Here is a 24,178-nt window from a genome sequence, read left to right on the forward strand (position 1 = left end):
TGTAGGACAATCCACTACAACGTACAGGAGTTGAAGGACTAGCCAAATATGGGAATGAATGCATTTCAGGCATTACTTACCTAACAATATAGCACTAATAAGGGTACTACATTTATTGGCCAACACAACACTTTTATTATGTTATTAACTGTAGTTTAAATATTTCCTTAAACTTGGCTACCAATACCTTGTTTTTAACTTTATTACTAACTTTTGACAGCGTGTGCTCTGTAAAGTACCTCAACCGCTGCCCTACTCCACTGAGCTGCCCACACTGAGGTTACAGGGGTATTTCCTGTCGCTGCGAGGACACGGAAAATCTGAAGAAATAAAGCGTGAGAGGTTCTATCTCTATTTCCTTCCAGAGTTGCTTAACCATCAGCAGCTCTCTCAGTCTGATTCATCACCCACTTACTGCTCACGTCACACTGATGCTTTAGTCAGTCGTACAGTCGTCACTCTGTTAAAACACGCCCGCTTAATACACTTCTGTAATGTCCAGCAGCTGTTTGTTATTTTGTATTATTATTTTGAAAAATTTTATTATTTTTTTTATTGTAATTTTATATACACACACATCCACTCATACATATAAACTTAATATACACCGATCAGCCATAACATTAAAACCACCTGCTTGTTTCTACACACACTGTCCATTTTATCAGCTTCACTTACCATACAGAAGCACTTTGTAGTTCTACAATTACTGACTGTAGTCCATCTGTTTCTCTGCATGCTTTGTTAGCCCCCTTTCATGCTGTTCTTCAATGGTCAGGACTCTCCCAGGACCACCACAGAGCAGGTATTATTTGGGTGGTGGATCATTCTCAGCACTGCAGTAACACTGACATGGTGGTGGTGTGTTAGTGTGTGTTGTGCTAATATGAGTGGATAAGACAGCAATGCTGATGGAGTTTTTAAACACCTTACTGTCAATTCTGGACTGAGAATAGCCCACCAACCAAAAATATCCAGCAATAACAGCAGCAATAGATGAGCGATCGTCTCTGACTTTACATCTACAAGGTGGACCAACTAGGTAGGAGTGTCTAATAGAGTGGACAGTGAGTGGACAAAGTATTTATCTGATCCACTCATACCAGCACAACACACACTAACACACCACCATGTCATTGTTACTGCAGTGCAGAGAATGATCCACCACCTAAATAATACTCTGCTCTGTGGGGGTCCTGACCATTGAAGAACAGGGTGAAAGCAGGTTAAAAAGGTATGTACAGAAACAGATGGACTACAGTCAGTAATTGTCGAACCACAAAGTGCTTCTATATGGTAAGTGGAGCTAATAAAATGGACAGTGAGTGTAGAAACAAGGAGGTGGTTTTATTGTTACGGCTGATCAGTGTATATATATACACACATACACCCCACATATACATAAACACACATATATATATGCACCCCACTTTGTTTTTTAGTTGGCTTACCAAAACAGTGTAATTTTTTGTACTTTTGTTACAGAATAGTTTGGGTGTAATGTTAGCAAATACAATTAGAATTGACAACATTTTTCATTTTTATTGCATTGTACAAAATGTTTAAAATTCTCCAGAAATAGGGTTTTTAAGTTAGATAATTATTGAATACTGTAGTAGCGTATAACTTGGAACTGCTGCATTATATAGCATGTGTGTTCAGAAACACGTCACCTTCAGAGGAAGGAAAACCTAAAAGCGCTTTCTTGTTATCTCTTTCTTTCTTTTGTCTTAAACTTTCAGCGTGCTGCATTCTGATTTAAAAATATTGGCTCTCGAACGCGTCGTTTTCACATACTTCGTGGCATTTGGCCTGGCGAGGCGTACGCTGACTCCGGTGTTTACGTATGGAGCTCAGCGGCATTAGCGGGATCGGTATCAGCGCTAGCCAGCACTTCCTGTGCTGATACAATGGAGGAGGAAGTTTTCTAATAGTGTGGTGTTCAGCTGCTTTGCTTTACTCTGCTGCTCTTTGCCCCCAGCTCACACCCACACAGGGTTCATTCCTGCCTGAATGCCACAGAGGGGCCCGCGAAAAGTCACCGAGTGCAAACATCACACACGACTTACTTCTAGCATTAGCATGCTGTGTGTATTCATAGTGAAGTATTTAATGCTTACATCAGTGCTATCACTTTTTTGATTCATTTATTTTATTTATTCATCATTAGTAATTGAGTTGGGTCAAGAGTCTATTACAGTGACACTGGGTACAGGTCAGATATATATTTTGGACAGGACAAATCTTCTACGTATGGGAAATTTTGAGTAGCTAATTCCTAATTACTAGCATATTTTAGGAAGGTGAGAGAAAACCACATTGTAGTAATTTTTTTGCTTTGCATCAATGACACAGTGTGTCCTTGTTTAAGAACTGATCCAGTCACAGAATTGGTTTTTTCTGAAGGAAGATTTTATTTAGATCAGGGTTTAGAACAGAACCTTGTGGGACACCATACTGTACTTTTTAAGGGTCAGAAATGCTTAATGCTAACAAATTGCTAATGCATTGATAATCACGTTTTTACAGACTATTCACTGCAATTTCAGGACAAATACCCTAACAATTATACATTACAGTGGTACCTTGAAACTCAATGCCAATTGGTTCTGGGAGTGGCGTTGAGTTTAAAAGGCATTGAGTTTCAAGGTATTTTTTTCCCATAAGGATGTATGGGAAACCTGTTAATGCATTCCATGGTCCCGTGGACTTGCATATATTTTAGGCTTATGTAAAATAATGGGGTTGTTTTTGACACTTATACACAAAAAAATTAAAGAACACAAATATAATATAAAAACACTGAATACAATTAAAAATAGTTAAGAATCAATAAAAAAAACACAATAAAACCTGCACTTTACCTTTACTTCTTAATGGTTTCCTTATGATTCCTAATCGTGGAGATGCTTGAACTTGGAATACCGTATACCGAATACCGTATTTTGTTCAGTAAAGGCGCATTCACATGAGAAGCGGCACATTAGCTTTTGCGCTGCTTTTTAATATTAAGCGTTTTAGACTCTCTCTCAAAAAAAGCTGATTCTTACAATTTTTCAGAACCCTGAACTATAACACAAGTTTAAAAGTGAAACAGCAGAAAAATCCAGCTAAACAATAATAAATAAATAATTTAAAAAAATAATTTAACACGTTGAGTTTAAGGGAAACGTTGAGTTTAAGGGTACACATTTCTCAAAGAAGGGCGTTGAGTTTAAAAGATTTTGAGTTTAGGGGACGTTGAGTTACAAGGTACCACTGTATATACTGTATGTATTATACATTCCTTCTTGCATTTTTGTATTTTGCCAGCAGCGCAACTTTGCCAGAAAAGAAATGTGGTTTTTTTTTTTGTTGTTTGCTGCAGACGTTGAGAGATCAACAAAAACATAATTTACGATGCCAAAATGTTTGCATACAACTTCACATGCATAAACATTTAAAAATGGATTTCTTTTACTGTACGGTTGGAATACCACACAGCTATCAATAAGCAATGGAACTCTTAGTGTTTGTCTTGGAGAACTGAGGTTTTGAAACCATGTGAGAGCGCAAAGCAGAGCCAGACTGAGCTACAGACTAAACACTGGCCTGTAATAATCGTTAGTGAAAATTTATCATTAATGACTGATGATAGTGTGGATTACGCTGGCAACCAATCAAATTGCTTTACTTCATGTGTGTGTGGAAAGACGATCGTAGGATCATTTATACAAAAGTCTTTTTTGAGTGAAGCCTCGCCAGCATTTACATTTTAGTAGAAATCCATGGGGTTTTCTCATTTGTATGCCCACGTTGTGTGTGTGTGAAGAATGGCGCATTAGCACGAGAACTTCTCATTAGCGACGAACTCAAAGCGGGTTAAAAAGTGTGAGGTCAGAGAAGCGACGTGAGCTCTACTTTCCAGGAAGCTGGAGATCAGGAGAGCAGAATGGACTGAGGATCTTCACACTAGACTCTCTGTCTAACAGGCTTCTGCTCATCTGTAATTCAGTTAGCTGGCGCTAATGTAACGGTGTGACTTAAGGGCTTTTTTGTGAGCGGTGGCAGCACGAGTTCCTGATCAGACATGTGTATTTGGGTTAAGACTGGTTTATGCTTTGTGAGGAGAGCTCGAAATGTTCATGGTTTATTAGAGTAGAATAGAAGGTTGTTAGCTATGTGTCATACAAGGGGTGAGAAGTGAAAAGTGAAAGCACACGTTTTGTTGGCAACAAAATGCTGGCACACTTTGATAACAACTTGAATCCTGTATGTGTTGTTTAAGCCATGGACGAGGGATCTGATTTCCATCTTTTTGGACTCTCAAAGAAGCTTTAAAGGAAAGAAGATTTTCATGTGATGATGATGTGAAAGCAGCCGTGCATCATTGGCTACACGCTTAACCCAAGTGATGTTTGGTTTAGAAATTCTTAATAAATACAGTTTTAAAAGTGTGGAAACTTTTTGAAGAACATTAAATGGTACTATTTGATATGCAAATTTACTCATGGTACTGTTTTATTTGCACAGCACACATAATGTGTATAAACTGCACCTTTTAGACATACCCCTTCAGTTTTATTGTTCTTTGTTATATGTTCTTATATTTTTATATCTTATTTTTGCATTACATTAGGTTTTAATTTTTATTTTATTTCCTGGCACTACACCGACGTGTTTTTGTGTGATGCTTGTGATGTGTGTGAATCAATAATCAATCAATGAATCAATCAATGAATCAATAAAGATTGTTGCTTTGTAGTGCTAAAACAGTCTCCACTCAAATTTTAAAGCATGGATATGTGGGAATATTTGAATATAAGGGGATACCCTGAGGTTAAGGTTTGTTTGTCATTGTCATGCTGTTGCAGAAACTGGGACTTCCCCAAACTGCTGCCACAATGTTAAAAGCAATCTACTTTTTTAAAATGTTATTGATGCAATATTAAAAGTTCTTACTGGAAATACTAGGATCACCTCAGACCATTGTTTATGAACTGAGGATACCAGTTGTTGCAAGTGGAATTTTTTACAAGTCTTCACGCTGCTGTGGTCACTGTTGCCTGGGAGACCGATCAGGACTGCAGGCAGGCTAGTGGAGCACACACACTCGGTGACTACAAAGCAACACTGTTGTAGTGCATGTAGAATAAGGTCGTTCTTACATTGTCTTGATGAAATAACCGTCGACTTTGTGGAAAAGACGTCAACTTGTTGCCAGCATGTGACTCTCTAAAATCTCAAATGAAAAAAAGTTTCTTGTTTTTATTGTGTATATACTGTAGATATCTTATAATAATTTTTAATTATATATAATATTATATTATAATTGATAATAAAAGAGTGTGTCAGGCGAATATACCTTCCTCTGACACAGAGAATTGGGAGAAAGTGCACAAATAAAATAAAAATAATAATCTTAAGTGTGTTTTTAAGCATTTTTAAGAAATAAGACAAGTGACTAGGAATGAAACCTATAACAGTCCAGATGTAACCTGTTTTCTCCATTTCTCGTATTTAGATCCACTGACTGCTTTGGGATTTCCTTCTGACCTGCCTAGATTTCCTAAACTTAGGCAACATGGAGTAGAACTGCCAGATACTCCGTATTTCTGAGCCATTTGTAACAGGACAAGCCATGTAAATATGAGCAGATGCCAGAAGCATTAAAGCTTCCCATCCTTCTTCCTTCCACCAGACGTTCATACTGCTTCTTTTTATTGACTTTCCAAAAGTAGGCCAGTGTGCATTGGCGTGATTGCCCCCCTGTTGGCTGAGATAACCTATCAACGTGTAAACACAGGAAATCAGCGCTGGCTTGAGGAGTTGCCATTGTCCCATATGAGCCTGGAGTTCTGCAGTTATTAGACTTTTGTTCCATTGGCGTTATTTCTTTATATAGCATATTTGATTGTTCTGAATGAATTGCTTATGTTTGTCTAGGACATGAGGCGAATGTTGTTTCAGCTAGTGTAGATAGATAAGGTTATTATAGGGTTATTTATAATTTTCACGTCATACTTGTTATGTTCTGTTTTCATTCCTGACAGTGCAACGTAACACATTCTTGATTTAGGATCAAATTAGTGATTCAATACAGCTTGGCCATAACTGTTTCTAATTTTAACTTGTATTTGTAAATGATTATATAATCATTTATCAACGATGTTGTTGCAGCTGCACTCATGATTTGTAACCTTTAAATTAAATTTACATTAGCTCCACTTTGGAGCAAGTACAAGCTCAGTAATTACTTAAGTAATTAATCATTTATTAATATCTAGTACCCTAAGATTGCAAAACTTATCTTTTAGTGTGGTAGCTTCCAAATTGTGGAATACTCCTCCCAAGTCTGTCTGTGATGCCACCTTTCCTTATTGGTTTAAATCTCTACGTACTTGTTTTTATTCGACAGTCCTACGTAACACTTTCTTTATTTAGGATCGAATAAGTGATTCACTACAGCTTGGCCATAACCGTTCTGATTCGTTAGAGACTATAAAATAATTTATTAATGATCATATTGCAGCTACATTAATGATTTTTAACCTTTAAATTGAATGGCTTTTATTTGTTTACTTTAGCTCTTTTTTATAGCAAGTTTAAGCACAGAAATTACTGTTGTTTATGAGTATGTCCTATCTTGTGCCCTAAGATTGCAAATCGTAGGCCTTCTTGATGTTCCATCTTTTAATGTAGTAGCTCCCAAATTGTGAAATACTCCTCCCAAGTATTTTTGTGCTGCTTCTTTTCTTTATTGGTTTAAATCTCTGTTTAAGACGTATTTGTTTTCTTTCCTGACAGTGCTACATAACACTTTCTTTATTTAGGATCGAATTAGTGATTCACTACAGCTTGGCCGTTATGTTTTGATTCGTTAATGATTCTAATATAATTTATTAATGAGCCTGTTGTAGCTGCACACACTGTTTACCTTAGCTCCCTTTTAAAGCAAGTATAAACTCCCTACCCTAAGATCGCAAACCGTAGGCCTTCTTGATGTACCAACATTTAGTGTAGTAGCTCCCAAATTGTGGAATACTCTTCCCAAGTCTATTTGTAATGCCTCTGTTTAAAACGTCCTTGTTTTCATTAGTTTTCATGGTTCTGTCTGTACTGAAGGTTATACATGAGCTGTCCTGTTGTTGTACTTCCATTCAGTCTATTCATGTTCTTTGGTTAGAACTTATAAAGCATCCTTGAGCATGGGAAAAGCTTTATATAAATAAAAGAGTTGATGATGATGATCATGATAAACAAAAAAAGCAATATAAATTTATAGATGGTGGGGTTGGGGCCTGGGGGGTGAAGTGTCTGCCATTACCTGATGGGACACAACAGAATATAGGACATATTCTCCATACATTTGCAACAGAATGACATTACAATGTGGAATTTCATTATGTTCACGTTTAAGGTTTCTTTTTTATTAATATATCAGATGTTTATGTCAGAGGAGAATGAGAAATACAGTATATAAACTTTGATCCAGTACCAATCCAGATACGGACACTGGGTATCGGATTTTTTTTTTTATTAAAAAAGTTTTATAAAGTAGACCTGATCCTTGATCTGCACTAATCTGCTGCAGTTACAACAAGATATCATCCCTTTGTTACTCAAAGTAATTGGACGGCATTGACTAATTGATCCGTTATGTGTCCAGACAGTACAGAAACGCTTTGATCTTCCATCAGCTCTGATGAACTGTGAGAAAGTTTCAGTACCAGGACTCGACTGTCACTTGCAAACTTGCAGCAGATAGACGGAACAGGAAATGCTTTGCAGGAAGTGGTGAAGCATAGAGCGTCTGCCACCGGTTGCAAATCTAGGAGCAGATTGTTTCCGTATTGGTAAGGACTTAATAAAGCGCTTGCAGATACGGACTCTATGGTTCTGACTATGAGATAATGACTTCTGCTTATTAATACTGCAGGGCTGCACAGCTAAACATGATTTATTACACTGTGGTAACCAGTGTGCTTTTTCCTGTGCTTACATAGTGACTGAAAATAGATTGTCCTCTCTGTACTCTGGATTTTAATTAACCTGATGTAACTGTATGAGTAATCTGTCCAAAGGTAGAATTTTTCCTAATAGCACAACCATTAACTTGTACAGAAAAAGAACACCACCACAATATTGTCACCCTTGGAACGTACACTGATATGTCTAAGTCATGAAGATTTTATCAACTAGCATTTGCCATGATTCATGTTAGGCAGGGGTTGCTCATGGGGTTGATTGGATATGGCCAGGTTTATTAAATAGGGCTTTTTGTTCTGCATAATGTAATTCGAGTCAAAGACAGGGTTGCGGATTAGGTCAGGTTCCCCTGGGAAACACTGGATGCAAGGCAGGAACACCCTGAAGATAGAAACAAGCCAATAGCACCATTAAAAAGTTGTAGGAAACTGCAGTTCAGTTTATTCATTCATTAATTGTCCATGTTACTACCGCTTTATGCTATTCGGGGTAACAGTGGGTCAGATTCACTGGGTGAAATGCAGGAAACACTCTGGACAGGTCGCCAGTCCATCACAGGGCTCTCTAGGGGGACTCATATCTAGTATTTCCAGTTAACTTGAATGTATAACTTTGGACCCTGGGAGGAAACCTACACAGACACGGGGAGAACATGCAAACTCCACAAAGAAAGGACCCAGACTGCTAACTCTGGGAATCAAACCCAGGACATTCATGCTGTTAGGCAACAGTGCTACCCACCGAGCCACCATGCCCTCCCTGCATGGCAGTTGTTTACGTTTATATTAAGTTCACAACTTTACCCCAATTAAATCTTTAAGGAATTTATGACATACGTGACCTTACAATGGACATAATGTCTTTGAACCTGTATTATCACGCCTAGTTCGTCAGAAAATTACTTTATATGTTTAAATATGCACATTTTATTGCTTATGCTTGATCCTTCTTTGTCCATGAATTGCCTGCGTGCAATTGAACTTCTTGCTTCTTAAAACAACTTTCATTTCTGCAAGGTCATAAAGCAGTTCATATCTATTTAAAGGATACATGTTTGGTAAATAGTGCAGACGATTATGTTCCTAATCATTAATCCATCACATGCTGCAAATTTTTATGTAAGTGCGTTAAAGTATTGGTGTCATCTTTCTTAAAGGAGTACTCCAGAATTGAATTTCCAACTTTATTTTAATCTGACGTACCTTGTAGAATTATCGCATGTAATTATTTCAATATATTTCTCTGTACCACAAACTTAATGCAGCTCCTAAATCATACCTTAAATAAAATTCCAAGAGCAGTGAGTCAGACATTAAAGGTTTATGCTAAATATGCCAAATTCATGAAAAGCATTGGTTATATTGCCAAAAGTATGTAAACACACCTTCAGAACCTATCAAATGATATGCGTTATCTTTGTGCTACAGTTTGAAGAAGTGCATTTCCTCCTCCAGCATGACTCCAGTGCACAACACAAGCAATACAAGGTCCATACAGACGTGGTTTGACAAGTTTAATATGATGGAATCAAGTAGTCTGCAAAGAGCTCTGACCTTTGAGATAAACTATAAAGTCAATTGGAAGCCAGGTTTTCTCATCCTACATCAGTGACTGACCTCACAAATGCAACAAATTCCTACAAACACAATTCAAGCTTATGGTCGGGTGTCTACAACATTTTGGCCATTTGTGTAGATGGGTGGATAGGATTTACATTTTCAGCATTTAGCAGATGGGTTTATCAAAAGCGACTTAAAGGTGTGACAGTATACAATTTAAGCAACTGAGGGTTAAGGGCCTTGCTCAAGGACCCAACAGTGGCAATCTGACAGTAGTGGGGCTTGAACTGGCAACCATCTGATTACTAGTCCAGTACCTTAGCTGCATATGACACAACCATTATGACTATTCACTGTATTTCCACTGTTAAAATGTTGCATAGAACCACATAACGTTTTATCTCTGTCTCATTTAAATACTTTTGCAAACTGAAACGACTTCATGGCCTTTGTAATTCACAGCGGACTTGACTCACATGCCACGTAAGCCAAAGAGCAAATTCTTGATCCATGTTTGTGTTTTACTGCAATGGGTAACTTGTATAACCTGCAAATGTTTACTGTATCTTCAAACATTACTCACGTTAAAGCTAGGAACTAATCAAATACAGTTTAAACAAACACTACAGATTATATTCACTAATAAAGCACGACAACTTGAAGTATACAACGATCAACCATAACATTAAAACCACCTCCTTGTTTCTACACTCACTGTCCATTTTATCAGCTCCACTTACCATACAGAAGCACTTTGTAGTTCTACAATTACTGACTGTAGTCCATCTGTTTCTCTGCATGCTTTGTTAGCCCCTTTCATGCTGTTCTTCAATGGTCAGGACTCTCCCAGGACCACTACAGAGCAGGTATTATTTGGGTGGTGGATCATTCTCAGCACAGCAGTGACACTGACATGGTGCTGGTGTGTTAGTGTGTGTTGTGCTGGTGTGAGTGGATCATACACAGCAGCGCTGCTGGAGTTTTTAAAACACCTCTCTGTCCCTGCTGGACTGAGAATAGTCCACCAACCAAAAATATGTCCAGCCAACAGTGCCTCGTGGGCAGCGTCCTGTGACCACTGATGAAGATCTCAAAGATGACCAACTCAAACAGCAGCAACAGATGAGCGATCTTCTCTGACTTTATATCTGCAAGGTGGACCAACTAGGTAGGAGTGTCTAATAGAGTGGACAGTGAGTGGATACAGTATTTAAAAACTCCAGCAGCGCTGCTGTGTCTGATCCACTCATACCAGCACAACACACACTAACACACCACGTCATTGTCACTACAGTGCTGAGAATGATCCACAACCTAATTAATAACCGCTCTGTGGTGGAACAGCATGAAAGGGGGCTAACAAAGCATGCAGAGAAACAGATAGACTACAGTCAGTATTTGTAGAACTACAAAGTGCTCCTATATGGTAAGTGGAGCTGATAAAATGGACAGTGAATGTAGAAACAAGGAGGTGGTTTTAATGTTATGGCTGATCGGTGTAGCTTATGTGCTGTTTTAATTATGGACCTTAATTGCACAGTATAGCCAGAATACTGGATTATGAAATATTTCTAAAACAGTTAGCATACTGTGCATAGAAAGCGGCCAAGAAAGACTCAAGGCATAATATTGCACGAAATGTGACCTGTGTGCAGACATGTGCTACTTGTAGTCACTGGAAAGGTGAACAATACTCAACATTGAAGGATCATCTAATGTAGATGGTGTAAATTGGAGTACTGGGTTGGAATTTCAACATAGTAAAATATTGCTTGTACTGATCACCGGTTACAGATGACGTACAGCTAGGTGATCAATTTATCATAAAAAACAACACAACCCGTCTTAGTAAGGCGAGAGACCAAAACAGCTTTATCGCATCTTGGCATAGATTCTAACTTTGTAACCCTACTTGAGCTGAATGAAACACCACTTCTACTTTTGAAGACATTTCCTCAATTGGTGGTTTGTTGATGGTGGTAGACCCGCTTAGTGGTGCAGCTGCTGAAGTGGATGCCTTATCACATAGGTTTTCTTTCTTTTACACTGTACTTTGTTTTCCTCCAACCTTCCAAAAAACATGCAGGGGTACGGAATGTTCCAAATTTATGTAATACCAGCTCATAGAGAGTATTTTCAAGTGGTGCCAGATAATGAATTTAGATGGATAAATAAAACTGGATTACTCAACTGGATTACCATCTTGTGATTTACACCATCATACTCGTCAAATCAGTGGTTAACACCTCATGTCCTGTTGAGTGCTTGGGTGGCGCAGCTGTAAACAACACTAGCCCCCTACCGCTGATATTCAGGGCTTGAATCTTGAACTATCTGCCTGTCTGGCGTCTGCATACAGACTTGATTGCTGATGGCTGAAGCATTGGATACATGTCTGGGCTTTGTTAATGCACTATACTCAAGGATTCCAGAAAAAACAGACCCATGTCCTATGGATGTTCACATTGTGATCTTAGAAGAGCCCACAGCCATTGGGATAGAAAGGTCAAGCAGACCCAAACCCTGTCAAGTGTGCTGTTGTACTTACTATGTTTCTCTACTCAGTGAGAAGAAGAATGCCTTTATTTGTGATATATACAGACATACGTGTACAGTACAATAATTATTTTTACACATATCCCGGGTTGTTTTGAAACTGGGGTCAGAGCGCAGGGTCAGTCATTGTACGGCGCTCCTGGAGCAGACAGGGTTAAGAGCCTTGCTAAGGGATGCAATAGTGGCTGCATTATTAAACCTTATTAAGGTTTTTATAAGAGGGATAAAAAAGCAACCTGGTCACAACATTCGTACCGAGACACCTTCAGTCCCATGCTGTTATTATGTGTCTGCATGAGTCATAATATTATGGTCATGAGGAGTCATGACACTCCATAAAAGCTGCAATCTTCAACCTGACCTGGAATCCATAAAGGCACAATTGGCTGTGGGAGTTTATAGTGTTTCTTTCCATATGGGGTGCGGCTTTTTGCATAACTGTACAACTGACAGGGCAAAAGAAGCGGTTGGCGATTGCTTGCTTGTCAGAAGGGTCACATGATAATCTCAGCTCTCCATATTTAGCATTGTAGTATTACAAATGACATGAAATTGGTAATAAATGGAATAAAATAGATCTATCCTAATCTATTAAATTCCATTTATTATTATTGATTAGTAAGGTGCATTTAGAACCAGCAGTGTCAAAACCCAGGCACTGGGTTAACTCAGGTTAAAATAACTTTTCTCCCTTTTGTTTTCTTACCTGACTTTACCTCCCGTAAGTGCTGCAAGCTATACTTAGGGTGTTAGGCTGCTAGAAACCTGCTGCGCTAGTGATGGGCTAATGACAGGTCTGAGCTGTCTCTCAGTCTGCTGCTAACCACATACACATACACCTAGATCCGTCAACACATGGCTCCTCAACCAGACATTACCTAATACAAGTTCGGTCCCTTTGACCACTAGCTGTGTGATCGGGGTCATCCGTCTTTCGTCTACCTGTCTAGTTTTCAAAAGGACCCAGATTCAGGGATTTTACCTTTACCAGTCGTACATAAACGTCTTACCACTGCCTCTTGGTTTGACTGTAACCTCTCCGGCGAGGGCGTGAAATCAGCTTTGAAGTCTTCTCCTGTAATTGCATGCTTTCTTTTTTCTTCATCTACTCCAACGCCTAAACATCAAGTGAATGGCGGAGCCGGTAGCCCCCCTCATGCTCTTCAACTAATTCTGTCTCTCCACAGAAAAGCTCTTATGTGGCCTCGGCTGACTCAAACCAGCTCGTGCTTTTCTTTCACGCTTTTTCTGGGGATATTTTTCCATAAATGTGGCATTTGAGATCTTTTTAAGATGTCACTGATTTTCTAAGCCAAGTCGAGTCTGGAGGCTTTTCTAGATATGCAGAGAAAGACTGACAGACATACAGACAGAGGAAGACTATAATGTGGTCTTTCAAGCTGCTTGGAGGGACTGAAGGAAAGTAAAATGGAGGGAAACAGAGAAACGGCACACTGTGTCCTTGGCATGGACCATACCCCATGACCTCCAGCTGCTCATAGGGTTCACATTTACACACACACACATACACAGTCCTCAGAAAGGGTACGTTTCTCACTTTAACGCCAACGTCACACTAGCATTTTCAGTACATTTTTTTTCCCTAAAATCAAAGAAAGCATGCTATGCATGCCAGGTGTCTGAGCAATTACGTAAAAGACTTTAAAGCCACAGCTTAGTGGAGTCAGCCAAATTCCAAATGGTTTCTTAGCCCATACTTTTGTGCACTACATACACTGATGAGCCAAAACATTAGGACCAGCCTCCACAAGACAAAGGAAGTCCTGTGGTATCGGGTACCAGAACATTACCAGCAGGTCTTACCTTTTGTACATGGCAAGGTGTCCACAATATCTACAAGGTGGTAGATGTAGTTTACCTTGGCTGTGTCAGAAATTGCATACTTAAACAGTATGTACTGAATTAGAGACAGTGCGCACTGCTCGGCCGGTAAAGCAGTAAGCTCTTTTGGTACGCAAGTGTGCAGTATGCACGCAACCTCAGACGTACTATGTCTGCCATCTTACCAACGTCACGTGATGCATGATGTCACATCACCACAGTCATAAATGAATTCTATCAGTCTTCACAAAGCTACTCATAACGTTATTCATGGTTGTACTTAATCATAACATTTTTAATGTTTGTCTTACTCCGACTTTCCACCATTTTTCGTGTTCCGCTTCAAACGCCTTTGCAGCTCCAGTTGAATTATGGGATAGATTATACACTACGTATTCGGACGCAGCCATGGACTCCACAAGACATAGGAACTCCTGTGGTATCGGGTACCAGAACATTACCAGCAGGTCCTTCAACTTCTGTTGCAAACTGTCCATAATGTTCACAAGGTGGTAGATCTAGGTTACCTTATCTAGTGGTCTTTAGTTTTTAGAGACTGGGGGTGAGAATCAAATCCAGGCTCTTTAGGACCCATGGACTATTATGTGGTGTGGCAGCCATTCCACCACTGTATATATAATTTGTTATTTCTATGCATACAGCAATGAGCCAAAACATTAGGACCAACCACAAAGACATGGACTCCACAAGATATAGGAAGTGCTGTGGTATCTGGTTCTTTAACTTATGTATGCTGCAAGGTGTCCATGAGGTACACAAAGTGGTAGATCTAGGTTATCTTGTCTAGTGGTCTTTAGTTTTGCTGGTGTCTGTAGTTATGTGTTTAGGACCTACAGTACTGTGACAGTATTTTGTCTAAGTGGTGGGGCTTGAGCCAGTGACCTTTTGATTACTAGTCCAGTACTTTAACCACTAGGCTCAACTGCCTAGTGTAAATAAAAAGAGTAAATAAAAACTAATATTTAATAGGAGCATATTAGCTAACACTAGCTTGAGGTACGTCATGGCGCCCAAAAAGGCAAGAGAAATTCCTTGTACACCTGGTACTTCGCAAATAAATCAAGATTCTGATTCTGATGTAATTAAAAACTGCAACACTGTGGTTGAAACAACAGACCCATACAGAACCAGGTAGGCTGTTGGGTTCAACTATTTTTACACATAACACGTCTGATGTTTTCCCTCTCTGTATGCGAGGAGGGGCAGTGGAACAGGGCTGTACTTTTGTGGTTCAGCATTTCGTGAGGTCTCCGTGCTTGACGCCAGGTCATTGTGTATTCGTTCTTGCCAGCAAGCGTAAGTGCTGCTGGCACCAGAGCCAAAACAGAAGAAGGCTGAAGGGGTGGGAACATAACAGATACCCCCTCCTCTCCCCCACCAAAACACTGGGACTTGGCACAGATTGCTGCGGGCTGGCATTCCAGTCCTTTTTACTCACTCGCATACACATTCTGACCTGCAACCACTGTTTCCTGAATGTCAGGAACTGAGGCGGACTTCCTGTGACAATCCTCTTTCATGTGGTCACTTCCTGGTGTTTGGCTGTTTCTGTTACCCCACTGATTCACACACAAACACAAGTTCTAAACAAGTTTATATTTAAACAATTCAGCTTTAACTCTTTGTGGGATTAAGACCATGCATATGTGGGATATCGGTTAGGAAATGAAACTACAGCCAGCTTGTCCAAAATAAATATATTACATGTACACATGATAATACAAAAAACCTTTAGCAGCTCAGTATTAAGAAATAAAATGTAAGCATGTATATGATCTGTAAATAACAATCTAATCATAGGGTTTTAACATTCACTTCCATGTTATGAATCAAATCTGAGGGCGCTCAGGTGGTGCAGTGATCCAAATCCAAATCTCAGCTGTGCTATCAACCAACCGTGTGCCTACACGGATCCACAAGTGGCTTAGAGTCTGTGGGAAGGGGGTACAGCACAAGAGGTGGTTAATCATGGTGTTAGAGATGTAACGATACACTCTACCCACGATGCGATACGATTCACGATACTGTGTTTACGATTACGATGTGATTTACGATTTTCTTAAACAAAATGAAATTGAAGAGAAATTATGACAAAGTTTCCTTTTATTATTTCTCTTAAAAAAATAATCAAATAAAAATATTGTATCTTTTATGTATCTAAATAATGAATGCCCTTTTATTTCTGGGGTAGGTACAAACTATGCCAAATAATGCTTATTGTGTAAAAAACTGAAATGAAATTTAAGTATTCTCACATAAGTACATTTGGCTGAAAAATCCCCTACCTGGCATCTTTGTGAAGTGCCGTCAACCAGGCGAGGTGAATAGTGCCAGTGCCCTGTGCTGTTTAAAGTGAATATTGATTCATCTTAAATAAATAAATACATTTGAATCGTGGCATATGTTCACCGATTTTTAACTGTCTTGTGGTGTATCGTTACATCTCTACTCTCTGTACGTTGCTGTGTGCCCTTAGTATGTGAAATTAAGTGCCCGATGGCAGTGAGTGCGAGTGAAAGTCTCTACAGCCCTCCTCAGTCCGAGGTAGGGGGGAGGCAGCAGCAGGAGCAAGGTTGCAACTGAAAATGAATGAATATCAAATTTAAAATAATAATAATAAGCCACTGTGTTCCAACATAACTATAACCTTAAGTGAAATTTCTGCATTTGTTGTGTTATTGTATTGTTGTGGTATTTAAAGAATAACAGGACTGCTGCAAAGCCGAGATTAAAGTGTCTCAGCAGCACAGGGACAGTGTGGTTTTGTAACCTTGCTCAGGAATGTGAATTGGGACAGCGCCTGATCCCACGTTCTTCATTTCCTAAGAGATTGCAGCCTAGTGGCCCAGCCGTGATTGTGTTTGAACTTTGAACACGGTGATTAGCTGGAATGCCGAGGTTCCTGTGTTCTCTCGCTACTAATACATCAACTATTGTTCAAACGAGGGATTCCACTAAAAGCTGCATTATACCGATTTAGCATAGAACACACTGTAAAACCATTCACTATTTTTATTATAATTGTAATGCTGGTTGCCATTTATTTTACAAACTATGAATACATACTGAAATGAAATGTCACTTAGGTTAGGTAATGGCACAGAGAGGACTTGGTGTTCCATTAGTTCATGCCTAGTTCAGAAGAACCTATCTATACACACACACACACGCGCACGCGCACACACACACACACACACACACACACACACACACACACACACACACACAGAGAGAGAGAGAGGAAAGGAAACTGGGCTTTTCTGAGCTGGCCACACTCTAGACGCTCACGTTTGCCAAACTCTTCTCACACAGCACGCACAGTTCTAGTTCTGTCCTGGTATTTCCCCCGTCGTCTCCTCCTCCTCGACTGGCCTTCCACCCACTGGAACAAACTCCAAACCCACCTCTGAGCTTAGATTAATCCAACAGTGAACTGAAGGTGTTTTTTTATTGTGTCTTCTTTGAAATTGCGTCAAATTATTATTTAATTTCAGTATATTAGTATTTTACAGTGCACATTAAGCGAGATAAACATGATGCATTTACACTTTTAAAGGAACAATTTGTTTTTACCTTTCTATGAAAGTCAAACACTGATCAGCCATAACATTAAAACCACCTCCTGGTTTCCACACTCACTGTCAATTTTATCAGCTCCACTTACCATATAGAAGCACTTTGTAGTTCTACAATTGCTGACTGTAGTCCATTTATTTCTCTGCATGCTTTGTTAGCCCCCTGTCATGCTATTCTTCAATGGTCAGGACTCTCCCAGGACCACTACAGAGCAGGTATTATTTAGGTGGTGGATCATTCTCAGCACTGCAGTGACACTGACATGGTGGTGGTGTGTTAGTGTGTGTTGTGCTGGTACGAGTGGATCAGACACAGCAGTGCTGATGGAGTTTTTAAACACCTCACGGTCACTGCTGGACTGAGAATAGTCCATCAACCAAAAACATATCCAGCCAACAGCGCCCCACAGCGCTCCACTCACTGTCCACCCTATTAGACACTCCTACCTAGTTGGTCCACCTTGTAGATGTAAAGTCAGAGACGATCGCTCATCTATTGCTGCTGTTCGAGTTGGTCATCTTCTAGACCTTCATCAGTGGTCACAGGACACTGTCCACAGGGTGCTGCTGGCTGGATGTTTTTGGTTAGTGGACTATTCTCAGTCCAGCAGTGACAGTGAGGTGTTTAAAAACTCCAGCAGCAATGCTGTGTCTGATCCACTCATACCAGCACAACACACACTAACACACCACCACCATTGTCAGTGTCACTGCAGTGCTGAGAATGATCCACCACCCAAATAATACCTACTCTGTAGTGGTCCTGGGAGAGTCCTGACCATTGAAGAACAGCATGAAAGGGGGCTAACAAAGCATGCAGAGAAACAGATGGACTACATTCAGTAATTGTAGAACTACAAAGTGCTTCTATATGGTAAGTGGAGCTGATAAAATGAAACAAGAGTGTAGAAACAAGGAGGTGGTTTTAATGTTATGCCTGATCGGTGTATATGACAAATAGAGGTATCCCATCTGCCCTAGATCATTATAAAGGCTGTTATTTTTTGAATGCCGTTTTGTTTTTAATGTTGCACAATGCAATTCTTACATTACTAATGTATCACAAATACTAAGCTAAAATGTTACTGAGTGTTTATGTATTATACACAGCATGCACTGTTTTAGCTTCTCAGTTAAAAGAACGTGAACCTTTCTATTCCACAAACAACTCAGCCATCACATCCTGTACCCTTCCATTAACCACTCTAAATTAGACACACAACCCTTTCAGGAGAAATAGCTGTAATGGTATAAATATCAGCGTGAGGGCTTGAGTAATGGTTGTCTGCTGCTACCTTAATATTTCACCTGCACTGTAATAGTCTGCGTTTCCCTGCCAGGCTTTAGCAGGAGTGTTTTCCATTTCTGTAAACGAGGTGAAAGGAACTACAAAGCACTTCCTGCATTTTTCCATGTCGCAAATGACACTTGCAGAGTCTTGCATGTGTTTATGTGGGGTTGCTAAGCTCAGCCTTTTGTCAAATAAAACAGTTTGTCTAATTTAATACTATTGAATGTGACTGGTGAAGTGAACAAAAGAATAGACATGGTTTGCTCTTTTCTCCTGGCAACATCATGCTCCAATATTTGTAGGGCTGCACCACCTTGGCAGATCTGTTTATTTCTTTTTTAAGCTCTTTCAGTTTTTACCAGAGGATAAACTGTTGTGCTTTATTAATGTATTTTAGTAATGTATTTTTCTCTTCAAGGATTGTATTAATTTAGAACAGGAAAAGTAGGAGGGTTTTATTGTAGCCCAGCTGTCAGATTTTATAATACGCTTCTCTCATCAGTAAATTTGGTTAAGAACAAATAAGTTAAAAACACACAATACATAGTTTTTTGGGGGTAAAAAAAAAGCAATTACATTTATAACACAAAGGGCATGTCTCAAAACTTAGTAAGCTGCCTTGCAGCCTATTGCCTACCTGGGCAGCTGCCTAAGTGGAGAGGATTCTAACTGACATCAAGCTTTAGAAGGCAGATTATTTAGACTCTCTAGTACATAGACAGCATTTGCGTCATCAGCTCTCCCCGCCTATCGCTGCAATTTAGCTTCAGACCATTTAAACTAATAAGCTGAGGCGACACAACCCGCTTACATGCCAGCTAACATCTCCATAGGTATAACGAAAACTGTTAAATTGTCACTGAAAAACCCAAAATTGCACAAAAAAATATGCTTGTATACCTTTATAAAAATTAAAATTAATTACCTAACTTGCTGCTTTGTTTTCATCTGCCATGTTAGTCATTTTTTATGAGGTAAAAGATGCCACACTGAATGCTGGGATTGGCTTTGCGGTTGAGGAAGTATTCGAAGCATTCAATGTTCCCTCATCAGAATAAGGCATCTCACTAGGCAGCATTTTGAAGCACCTAAGAATTGAAATAGGCTTCTTCTCAGGAGCATGTGAGGTGATGTAATATGCTGTCTGTGTAGAGAGCTCACTAGGTTATGAGACGGGCCTAAAGTTTATATAAAGTCAAGAGGTCTGATTTATGTTATTGTTTCAGTATGTTCATTTATATGACATGTTTACTGTTACCTTGAATATGAAGTTAAATTATGTGTATTTTTATTCTGATTGATCAGATGAATGCAAACTTGATTGGTCGACTACTTATGACCGTAATAACTAATTATAACAAGTAGACATATTGTTTATATGTGCAGTCTCTTCATTTACATTACATTTGCAGCATTTTGCAGACGCTTTTATCCAAAGCGACTTACAGTACTGTGACAGTACACTGTCTAAGCAATTGAGGTTTAAGGGCCCTGCCCATAGGGCCCAACAGTGACCACTTGGCAGTGGTGGGGCTTGAACCAGCAAGCTTTTTGATTACTAGTCCAGTACCTTAACTGCTAGGCTACAACTGCCCTAAAGCATTACATTTACATTTATCCAAAGCAATTTACAATGATCAATTAATACAATTCAAGCCCTTGAATTGGGGCTTGAATCGGCAACCTTTTGATTACTAATCCAGTACCTTAACTGATGAGCTACCACTGTCTCTCCAAGACTTTCTTTGTGATAGATGTAGTCTCCTGTTTATTAACAGTTACTTCAGGTAGGAGTTATGACTCTGGTATTTGCATTAAGTATGAATATGATATGAATGTAGTTGTGCTGTGAAGTGTTTGTTTGTCCATTATAACTGGTTACTACACTACATAAGTACAAGTGGCATGGTCCCTATTAACTAATAATGACCAGCCAGGAGGAATGATGAAATCTAGGTCACTTATAAAAGAAAAGGTCAAGAGAAAAGCAAAAGCTGAATAGAAAACAGCTGCTACAAGGATTTGCACTCTGCTGATTTATCGTCAGTGCAGAATTCACTAGAAAAGGGCAAACGTTGGTCACAACAGTCTCTCCCGTCGTCCTTCTCATCACCTCTCCCTCTCTTTCTCAGAATTCTATCCGGCACAACCTGTCCCTGCACAGTCGCTTTGTGCGGGTGCAGAATGAAGGGACGGGGAAAAGTTCATGGTGGATGCTCAATCCAGAAGGCGGCAAGAATGGCAAGTCACCCCGGCGCCGTGCGGCATCCATGGACAACACGGGCAAGTTTGCCAAAAGCAGAGGGCGTGCGGCCAAGAAAAAGGTACGCTGCCCTGTACTCCCCTGTACTCACGTTTACATATCTTATCCTATGATATTAGCATCATGTTTTACACTGAACCCTTATTGTTGGTCCATTTCAACTGTAATTAAACAATTAAATAACATTAAAATATTTTTTCCAATCACCAACAAATTGTCAGCAACTTGTGAAAATTGTGCATCAGGTTAATACCTGCATTTCCCTAGTAATAAGACATTCTATTGGCACATTTAAATCACACTGTTAATGTCGGCGCTTGGGTGGTGCAGGGGTAAACCCACTACTGCTGAGATCTAGGGCTCGAATCTGGCCGTATAAGTGCTATCGGCCAGGTAGGCATCTGGATAGACATGACTGGCTTACATCTGAGGGGGAAGGTTGGCCTAGCAGCCTATCACTTCTCAGTTCGCTCTCAATGCAGGTCCCAAGCCCGGATAGAAATAAAAGGGTTGCATCAGAAAGCACATTTGGGGTAAAAAAAAACGGTGCCATGTCTGGTATGCGGACCAGATTCACTGTGGTGACCCTGAAATATGGGAGCAGTAAAAAAAAAACCTGTTAATGTCAGATTCATAAAAGTTGCTTTCTCAATTTTGCACCCAAAATAAATAAATTGGGTTTTTTAGGGTACATTAATAATTATGGGGGTGCCCAGGTGACACCGCTTGTGCACCAGCACAGAGTTCAAAACACAGTGCTGCTTCCAGTTGGCTGGGTGCCCCCTAGTGTGCATAATTGACAGTGCCTGCAGCAGACAAAATTGGTCATTAAAGTCTGCCACGTGGGAAAAGACCGGACTGAAAAGTGGGTGGGGTCTTCAATGCTGTGCAGGTACCCTGGTTAGTAGCCCAAGGCACCTATACAGGAAGTGGAGGAGCCCGGAGATCAGGGTGTGGCTCTCCGTGCGTGAATTGACCGAATGTATGAGCGAATAAAAAAGGAGTAAAGAAAAATTGACTATGCTAAATTGGGAGAAAAGAGATAGGGTGTGTTTTGGGACAACTGCTACCCTTAGCTAAATTCCAATAAAGTAATTGACTAGCCCTTTATTTGTTTGTCTTTTGTCTTGTTTGCTTTAGCTCGCTCTTCAGGGTGGTCCTGATGCTGGTTCTGAGAGCCCAGGCTCTCAATACAGCAAGTGGCCTGGCAGCCCCAACTCTCACAGCAATGACGACTTGGACGCCTGGACGACGTTCCGCCCTCGCACCAGCTCTAATGCCAGCACAGTGAGTGGCCGTCTCTCACCTTTCATGCCAGAGCAGGATGACTTGGCTGACCCAGACATGCACATGGTCTACTCAGGCCCTGGCTCATCTGCCAAAATGACCTCCACCCTCCCGAGCCTCTCTGAGATCACCAGCTCGCTGGGACATGGCAGCACAGAGAATGTAATGGAGAACCTCCTGGACAATCTCAACCTGCTTTCACCCAAAAACCCAGGATCAGCAGGAGGGCCAGGTTCAAGCTCGAACCAATCCTCCCCATCCAATCTGCTACAGAGCAGCCCAGGATATGCCCCATACAGCAACCAGCAACCCCAACAGGACTACCGCAAGTGTATGTATGGTCAGGCAAGCATGGCCAGCCTGTCCTCCATGTCCATGCAGTCTCTTGACAGCAAGCCATCCTACACCGCTTCTCCTGGACCCATGCAGCAGTTCAACTGCACACCCGGGCTGCTCAAAGAACTCCTAACCTCCGATTCAGACCCACACACGGACCTGATGCCCTCTGTAGATACTGTAGTCACCCAGTCCGCAACTGGCAGAGGACACATGTTGCCACCGTATGGCAACGGACGGGCTGAGCTGATGGGTGCTGGAGCCTCCCACGGTCACGTCCTGCCTCACTCTCACAGCATGCATGGACAGGCCCAGCCTACCTCACTGGCTCTGAACGGGCGCACGCTGCACCAACTGAGCAGCATGAGCCACACGGGGCGTGTCGGTCCCGTCAAGTCAGCCATGCAAATGCAGTATGGAGCCTCTGGCCACATGGGAGGAGGTGGAAGGCCCGTACCAGGAGGACTTTCCTTCTGCAACATAAACGGCAACGGTTATGGCCCAGGACCGAGCCTGCCCACGATTCAGCACATGGAGAAGCTACCAAGCGATCTGGACGGGATGCCCGTGGAGCGCTTCGAGTGCGACATGGAATCTATCCTGCATGATACGCTCATGGACGGAGACACTCTGGACTTCAACTTTGACTCCATGACCCAGCAGGGGTTCCCGCCTCATGGGGTCAAGACTACCACTCACAGCTGGGTGTCTGGGTAAATCCTATTTTACTGGCTTTCACACTGTGGCTTGACGATGTGACTTAATTACATTGATACTGTGATTTATTGGTGATTTATTATCTCTGAACATTAAGTATTTAATATCAATGTTGATCTTTTCAAAGGTTTTTAATAATATTGAATCCTGCTAAGAGAAAAAGTTTGTGAACCCTCTTAATTTGCATGGATTACTACAGTCTATAATTCATAATCTGTAGTATGATATTAGCCCAACTTATAATAATTAAATATTCTGCCTAATGTGTATTGAACACACAAATAAATCTTTTGAAATCCAGTCTGGAAAAGTATGTGAACCCTTCTGTTTACTAACTGGTAAAAAATGGAGACAGAAAATTAAGTAACAGCCATTCTTTATGCTATGTCAGGTTCCAAACTGGGTTCAGGTCTGGATCTGGATTTTGACCTTTCAAAACAATTGTGTTGTTTTTAAACCTGTTCTGTTGTCAATTCTCTTGTGGGGTTTGGCATCTTCACCATCATCCTTGGAAATTTCTTGATATAATATTAATCTCAATAACCCTGAGGCAGCATATCAGCTCTATGATCAATTCACCATGCTTTGCATTTAAGCTTTTGGTGTTTTTGAAGGGCAAGAAAGTCCTGGGTTCGACTTTGCATGTTCTCCCCGTGTCTGCGTGGGTTTCCTCCGGGAGCTCCGGTTTCCTCCCACAGTCCAAAAACATGCAGTCAGGTTAATTGGAGAATGAATTGCCCTATAGGTGAATGTGTGTGTATGT

The 24,178-nt window shown here is 40.5% G+C and overlaps 1 protein-coding gene across 1 annotated transcript in view; it reads left to right on the forward strand.

Annotated features, from left to right (window-relative positions):
- The window catches only part of foxo1a (forkhead box O1 a), a 55,894-nt gene that overhangs the window by 27,086 nt on the left and 4,630 nt on the right, over positions 1-24,178 (forward strand). Inside the window, exons 2-3 of the mRNA XM_063016817.1 lie at positions 20,945-21,136; positions 22,216-23,411. Coding sequence (XP_062872887.1) covers positions 20,945-21,136; positions 22,216-23,411 — 1,388 coding nt within the window. The remainder of the gene's footprint in view (positions 1-20,944; positions 21,137-22,215; positions 23,412-24,178) is intronic.

Source organism: Trichomycterus rosablanca, chromosome 20, assembly GCF_030014385.1.
Source record: "Trichomycterus rosablanca isolate fTriRos1 chromosome 20, fTriRos1.hap1, whole genome shotgun sequence".
NCBI lineage: Eukaryota > Metazoa > Chordata > Actinopteri > Siluriformes > Trichomycteridae > Trichomycterus > Trichomycterus rosablanca.